At 40.3% G+C, this 7500-nt stretch overlaps 1 protein-coding gene across 13 annotated transcripts in view; it reads left to right on the top strand.

Moving 5' to 3' along the window:
• EBF3 (EBF transcription factor 3) overlaps positions 1-7500 on the top strand; it is a 119780-nt gene that overhangs the window by 74733 nt on the left and 37547 nt on the right. For 7 of the 13 annotated variants that reach the window (XM_072340329.1, XM_072340316.1, XM_072340319.1 and 4 more), the window contains 2 exons: positions 2752-2833; positions 5779-5923. In XM_072340329.1, coding sequence (XP_072196430.1) covers positions 2752-2833; positions 5779-5923 — 227 coding nt within the window. The remainder of the gene's footprint in view (positions 1-2751; positions 2834-5778; positions 5924-7500) is intronic. The other 6 variants (XM_072340328.1, XM_072340324.1, XM_072340322.1 and 3 more) reach the window with 1 other exon arrangement.

Here is a 7500-nt window from a genome sequence, read left to right as displayed (position 1 = left end):
TTATTGAAGAGGCAACACTTGTGGATACAATACAAAGCGTAGCATGGAGAGGCAAATCTAAAAAGGCTCGCCTTCCTATTATAGCAAGTGGGTTTGAGACACAGCCAAACTGAGCTCAAATCCAGCTGCTGACTTCTTAGTATGTGGCAGAGCTCTTGCCTCATGTCTGCAGACTTCCCTGAGGACGGTACCTGCTCTCTACTGCAGGGATCATCTATCCCTGGTAGTCCTGATTCTTGTTGGTCAGATGAGAGGAAAATCAAGTCAGTTTTCTTTGCCTGGACAACATGAGAAATGCTCTACCTGGGAATATGGTTTTTGACTTACGTTGTCTTCCTCTGAAAATCTTGTATCAGTGCCTTCTGCACCCCACAGTTTTGCTGAAAACATGGATTGCAATGAACAGAAAGGTCTTGGTATCAAGGCAGCACATAATTTCAACACATAACTGAACAAATATGGGTTCCAGGTGATGCTTAGTGAAGGAGCGTTTAATGCCCCATTTTGGACAGGATGTGAGGTCTCTGTGTAGAAACAATTCAACTTGAATGCTTCAAGTTAGGAAAAAAATCCACTAGGAATAATACTTATCATTCCCCATGCACAGGTCATCTAAGAATTTCAGAGCAATTCACAAACATTATCTCAAAAAGCTTCACAACGCCCATCTGAGATCCGAAAAAAAGCTGAGATGCTCCTTGTCAGCACAGCTGTGGCACTGGGAGCAGTGAGGCCAAAGGCTCTCATGGTGCATGGTGGGCGCAGAGTAGGGCAGACTCAGAATCAGGGCTGCCTCATAAAAGGTATGGGAGAAAGACCAGATAAGGAACAGAAATGCTGTTGTACTTAGGCAGTTCTCAATTGATGAGTCAGCATCTGGAGCTTGCAAGTATCTAAAAAATAATCCAAGGTGGATAAAATTAGGATGAAAGTGTGGCTAACACAGATGCAGTTTTATGGGATGTCTGAAACTCTTGGTGACATTCCTGCAGTGGTGTGCAGAAAACCTGAGTGCAGTGGAACCTCCAAGAGAGGAGATCACGGCAACCACAATGGAACTCCAGCTCTCATTCAGCCAAACAGTTGGAAACTTTTTGCAGATTTTGGGATAGCTGAATTGACAGCACTGACTTATCTATGATCAATAGAAGTAAAACTAGTCATCTCCCTTGTCTGTTAGATATGGGAGATCACTCCTGCAGCATTAGTACCCCATGTTGATATTAGGGTCTTGTTCACGGCTCACCTTAAAAAGAAGAGCCATGATTATAGACACCAGTTTGTAGTATGGGGCAGTCATTTGTGATGTTCCTGTCCAGAGACCCCAAAGTTTGGCAAGACAGCATGGTGTGGCACAACTGTGATGAGATTTCTTCTCAGCTACAATAGGGCCATATTGGGTACTGATGAGGGAAAGAATTTCTTGGCATACCTCCTGCCAGGAATATTATTTGCACATGAAAATTTCTGCAAAGTGTTTATGGCTAAGATAGTCATTTGCACAGATTGGTGTGAATAAATATTAATGGCTCATAGACTAAATATAAAAGCTCTGCCTAACCTTGCTATTCAAAACCTATAAAGTTGGACAGCACAAGCTGATGGGGTGGTGCCTCTGAGAAACCCTGGATAAGGAGTCTCGAGCCTTCCTTGTTACTTGGTGCCAATCATGAGCCTGAAACCAAAACCCTTAGTGCTCCTAAATAATTATTAAGCGTGAAATCAGAACTCCATGAAAAGAGAAGAGGAGGTGCTAGGCTGTGCACATCCTCTGATGCCAGGAGAGAAATTAGAGGCTTCCCACAATTTGGCTCAGCCTACTTGCAGGCCTTAGCACAGTTACAGAACTGTTGCTTTCTCTTCCAAGCGATTTTTGAAAGTGAGGAGTAAAAGAATGAGAGTGGAACCACCACCCCACAGCACATACTCAGCAGCCTGTGCAGGAGAGCAGCAGGTCTGCACCCTTTCAAGCTTTTCCCCTTCTCATAAGTGCTTGCTGTGTTCCCGTGAGGCAGTACTGCTACAGAACGGTTTGCTAGGAGATGCCTCAATGGTACAGTTTAGTCCTAAATAATTGCTAATTGCCTCACAGCAAAAATCAGCTGGATTTCTGTACTCAGGTAGAGTTACTCCTTACAGCTAAAGGCTGGCACAGCTTGGAGAGGTCGTAAAACAGGGTCTAATCCTCCACGTTCCTTACCTTTAAAAAAAACATGAGTCAAACAGGGCCTTACTTCAGGCCAGATCCATGGCTGAGCCTCACTGGAGTCAGCAGGATTGGACCAAGTCCCTTTGCATAGCTAGAACTGCCAAGCTAGGGAAAAAGCCAAGAGTTTTTTGGAAGGCTGAACCTTCGTTACCTTAGAATCTTTTGGGATAGAGGTCATTACTGCTAACGTACGTGGTGAAAACAAATAAATAAATAAATAAATTGAAAAAGTAGAAACAAATTTTCATCTGATGTTACTCATTGCCTTTGAAGTCAGTGAGTCACTGAAATCAACTTTCCCACACCGAGCTAAGATATGGCCCGGAGTCAATAGATTTGTAGTTGTTGAGAAATTAAAAACATGAATTTTCTGTTTATGACAGAGATCTGACTGTTTAAAATACATTCATTAACTAAAAAGAAAGTAGTAGTTCACTAGCCGTATTCTTTTAGGCAGAACTATGATAAGATTGTGTTAAACTTTTTAAAATTGGATTTGCCGTTTGACAAAACTAATAGATCTCAATTTTGTGTTTTCATAGATTCTTTCTGAAGTTTTTCCTCAAGTGCAATCAGAACTGTTTGAAGAATGCAGGCAACCCACGAGACATGCGAAGATTCCAGGTACAGATATCTCCTACAAATACCACACAGGATTTACTCAGAATTTCAAACTTCGTGAACTGTTGTTTAATGAAAATCTAGTGTCAGCATTCGGCTTAGTGTAGTTTCAGTGCCGTGTATCCAAAATGCTGTGACTATTTTGTAAATTCCCTGCTAATTTAAAAGCTTGTTTCTGGGACCTGGCAATTTCTGCAGTGGGCTGTTATGGATCATCATGACGCAAGTGGGTGCCTTCTCAGAAAGCATAGTTTTCCTCCACTGTGGTGTGAACTGAGACCTGTGGAGATTTTACATATGTAAACCATGTAAACAGCTGTTAGAAATTCAGCTGTGGAACTTGGTGAAGTCTGGATCCAGTTTTTCCTTTCACATTTACAACTTGTAAATCCAACAGCAGTGGCACAACCCACATATTTTTATCTGAATTGTATTAGAAAATGCTTAATACTTCACTTTCTCCTTACAGAAAGACATCTGACGTGGTGGACAAATTATTTCCTCCATATTTGGGGTCATTTGAAATGTCTGATAATAACTATATGTGTTTTGTTTCAAAAAGATTTCAAAAAGATTCATATTTGGGACTAATAATAAGCTGGTATTGAGATGTTCACAGCTTTCTTAGTTTTGAGAAGAATAACTTGTGGTTAAACTTGATAGCAAAACATGTGACATCTGTTTTCATGCACAGCCAACCAACCGGTGAAGCCAGAACACTTGAGCCAGCCAACAGAAAAGATCTGTAGCTGGAAAAAATATTTCTTCAAAACAATTGAGCCAAGCTTCCATTTTTCATGCATCTCAGCTTCACGTGGCATTGGTGATATTGATCCATCTGAACAGAACAGAAGGTCAAACCTGGAATGAGTGGAAATGCCCTCTTTGTCTCACCGATGACTAAATGAAGCATCAGTCATGAGTGATCTTGTGGTCGACAATGGAGCCAGTAGACACTAGAAAGACTTTCCTGGGTCTCTTTAGCTAATCTCCCTGCCTCTCAGAAGGTTTAACTGGACTTAACAGTATGTCAGATCTTGAACAATATTTTTAACTGGTTTCACTGTCTCAGCACCTTTTTAGGTGTGTTGCAGGAATAAGCCAATATAACAAAACATAGCATGTCTACTTTCTTTTGCTGAACTACAGTATTTTTCCCTTGGTGACTGACCTATATATACATGACAGAACAAAAATAGTTGTCATTTTTATATACACCTTTCCCTGTCTTCTTAATATACTGTGTTCTAGGAACCAAATCCAGAAGCCTTTGCTGAAATTCACACCTGTATGTTTTGCAATATTTTTTAAAGTCTGCAAATCTCATTAAAAGTGAAAGCCGATAGCCCAGTGGCACGGCGGTAGCTCTGTGCTTCGGTGAGTGTGCAACCTCAGCACTCTCCAAAGTGGATGTCGACAGGAGTGAAAGTGTCCACTTCTGGGATGAGAAAGATAGGGGAGCAGAGCAGACTGGCAGAGAGCTGCCCTCGGGCTGTTCGAAAGGAGAACGCAGATGGCTGTCTCAGAGGAGGCAGAGTACACAGAAAAGGTGCTGTGATAGCTGAAAGCTAATTATGGGTTGTGAATAAGAAGCAGGATCAGAGGTGATCCAAAACACAGAAACAGATAAGAATTGTCTTCAGATGCCTGAGACTTGTGCTGTGGAAATGGAGAATAGTTTTTTTTCCCCCTTTTTTTTTTTTTCTTTTTTGCTCATGATGTGTTTGGGTATGGGAGCTGGTGTGAGAACCCTGAAAACCATTTTTGTTATGTCCAAAAGTAAAATAAGCAGAAGACAAAAGCTAACATTTGTACTAGCCTTTGCCACCATCTCCCATGTGGTTGGTAAGACCTAACACAGCCTTACATAGCCACTGCCCGTGAGGACTCTACTAACGCTAAACCACAAAGAAAAAGCTACTGTGATATTGCTTCATTTAGCAAATCTGGAACCTGCACCATAGGGTCCACGCTGGAGCGTTTAAATAGGATGTAAAAGTCTATCTGGGATAATAACAATCAACTTGTGAAGCTACGTCACACGCAACACACGCGTGTCTCACAATTTCCTCTTTGGCTTGTGGTCGTGAAATATCATTTCCAGAATGAGTTTCACAAATGCATTGTGTAGGTGTTTTGTTTTTATCGAGAAGGTTGTGCATTTTGCATATGTTCCTTTCCCATTTTCTACTGAGAAGCAGCTGGAAGCCAAAGAAGGCCCTATCCATCATCTCTTCTATGGCCGGACTCTGAACCTGGACACAAGAATAGGAGCCTTTCACTCAAAAATAAAGGAGGAAATTCCATTGACATACCAGGGTCAATCACCATCCAAATGAACTTGAGAAGGGATACTTTTCATGGATTGAAAACACTTTCACTATTCATATTCAACTCAGTCTTTTCAGATGCAAAAAAGTTCATTATCAGACATTAAATGTAATTGTAAAACTGACCTGGAGATCATTTACTGAAGAAAAAAATGGGGAGTTACGATGGTTCCTGATTTATTAAGCTTTTTTTATTTGGAATCCTCACAACCCTTCATTTGAAGACAGTCTCAAGTGAACAAATTTTAATTAGATAAACTATCTAATCAATATATCAACAGATCAATCAAAACAGCAGCTTTTAAAATGAGTGGCTAGAGGGGTGTTTCTGAAACTAATGGCTAGAAGAATATTTCCCTGAATTGAATTCATTTGTTAGCATAATAGGAGATTAAACTCTAATTAGTGTAGCAGGTTCTGAAGTGAAACAATTGTGAGTTAAAAATCACCAGTGTTAGCCACATAAACAAAGATGTATTCATAGTTGTCATTCACTTTGCTGCATGTGAAAAGTAACAGATTGTGACGTTGTTTTGTCTTAGAAGATCCATCAATGCACCCGAGTTCCTGAAAATACACAGACTTCTTAAATTCTTTTTGTCTTTTCTTCCTTTTCAGGTTGTTGTATCAACAACAGTCAATGTGGATGGCCACGTTCTGGCTGTCTCAGACAACATGTTTGTACACAACAATTCCAAACATGGAAGGCGGGCTCGCCGCCTTGACCCCTCAGAAGGTACGGCTCCTTCTTATCTGGAAAATGGTAGGCACACATTTACATGTCTTTTTTTTTATTTGCAATGCTTTTTTTTTATTTTTATTTTTATTTTTCCTTTTTACACCATACCTTACGTTGATACACTGTTACATTAATTTTTCCATCATTCCTTCTCTCATCAATCAAACCACCCATTAAAAAAGTCCATTAGTATTTCTCAGCCCCTCTCAACCAGAATACGGTCACTTCTGAATTTCTGAATTTGCTTCTGACTCCTTTCTTTATTTAATACTTAATAGTTTTGCAGTCACAACCAATTTTTCATTATTTTTTTCTGTTTTTTTTTTTTTTTCCTTTTTCTGACTTTTTTTCTTTCTTTTTTCTTTTTTCTTGTTTTGCTTACAGCTTTTTCTTGCTATTTAATTTGACTTGATTTTATTTTGGCTTGTCATATTCCTGGGTCCAGAGGTACAGTCTCAGGTTATGTATGCAAGTTTAAGTGGATGGTAAAAACATGACCAAATCTGCAAAGAATTTACTGTGAGGTCAATTTCCTGTTGCTGGGCCTTACTGCTGCAGATTACAGCAGTGGCGTTTTGGTATGAGAAAAACAGCATAAAATGTTTTTCTTCAGACTGACTCAGTGTGATTGACTTCTTGCCTGAACTGATAAAAGAAGATAGGCTGAGATGAAGAAGAGAATGGGAAGTGTCTCTGAAAATCCTGAGTGTCTTTCTGGAGCCCACCCACCTCTGAGCCACTCACAGGCCATTGCAGCCGCGCTCGTGCGCTGGCACTCATATCTCTGTTCTCCCCAGAAGTACAAAATAGTTATTTAGATTTAGATATTGGTTCTCGCTGCAAAGTACATCAGTGTATAGATACAAAACAGCTCTGAGGTACTCTGGTTTTCATTCAAGTGAAATGCATAGAGGTCAAATGCATTCTGAGCCCTCAAGGAGTTAGAATGGATAGAACCACTGGCACCGGAGTGCCCCGAGCATGGCCAGCCCTGCCCACCTATTGCCATGGGCTCATGTGAGCTGCTGCTGCCACACTGACGGGATCGTGGCTTTTTACACTAATAAAATTAATTAAAGTAATAACGGAACGCTAAGCTGCTAATACAGTCATTGCCATTTTATGTTTCGAACGATACTTACCAATGGGCACACAGAAAAAATGAATGAGGAGAGCAATAATTATCAGAAAGAAATATGATCTAGGCATCAAAAAAATGGAAAACAATTTGTGAATCTGCTGCAGTCCACACACACACACAACTAATTTGTTTTTCTGCATTAATAACTAAGGTATAAGAGAACAAAAATATAATAATTAAAGGTCGCCCTGAGCACAAGAGTCATTATGGTCTATGACGTATTGTTTATCTCTTTCATATGCACTGAAAGTAGGTGTGTGTTTTGCCTAGCAACCGTCACTAATGAGGTTCACAATTAAGAAGGTTGAATCCTTTCCTCTAGTCCTCCCCTTCCCTAGAGAGAGCGAACTAGCAACATTATAGGTTCAAGTAGGCATGCTCAGCCCTGTGGTGTTAGGTTTTAGTCTGGGTCCAAATTCAGCCTCTTCTAATGAGCTATTATGATCTTAGCAAAATACAA

This window comes from Excalfactoria chinensis, chromosome 6, assembly GCF_039878825.1.
Source record: "Excalfactoria chinensis isolate bCotChi1 chromosome 6, bCotChi1.hap2, whole genome shotgun sequence".
NCBI lineage: Eukaryota > Metazoa > Chordata > Aves > Galliformes > Phasianidae > Excalfactoria > Excalfactoria chinensis.
The sequence above is the reverse complement of the archived record's forward strand: the minus strand, read 5'-3'. Positions and strand labels throughout refer to the sequence as shown.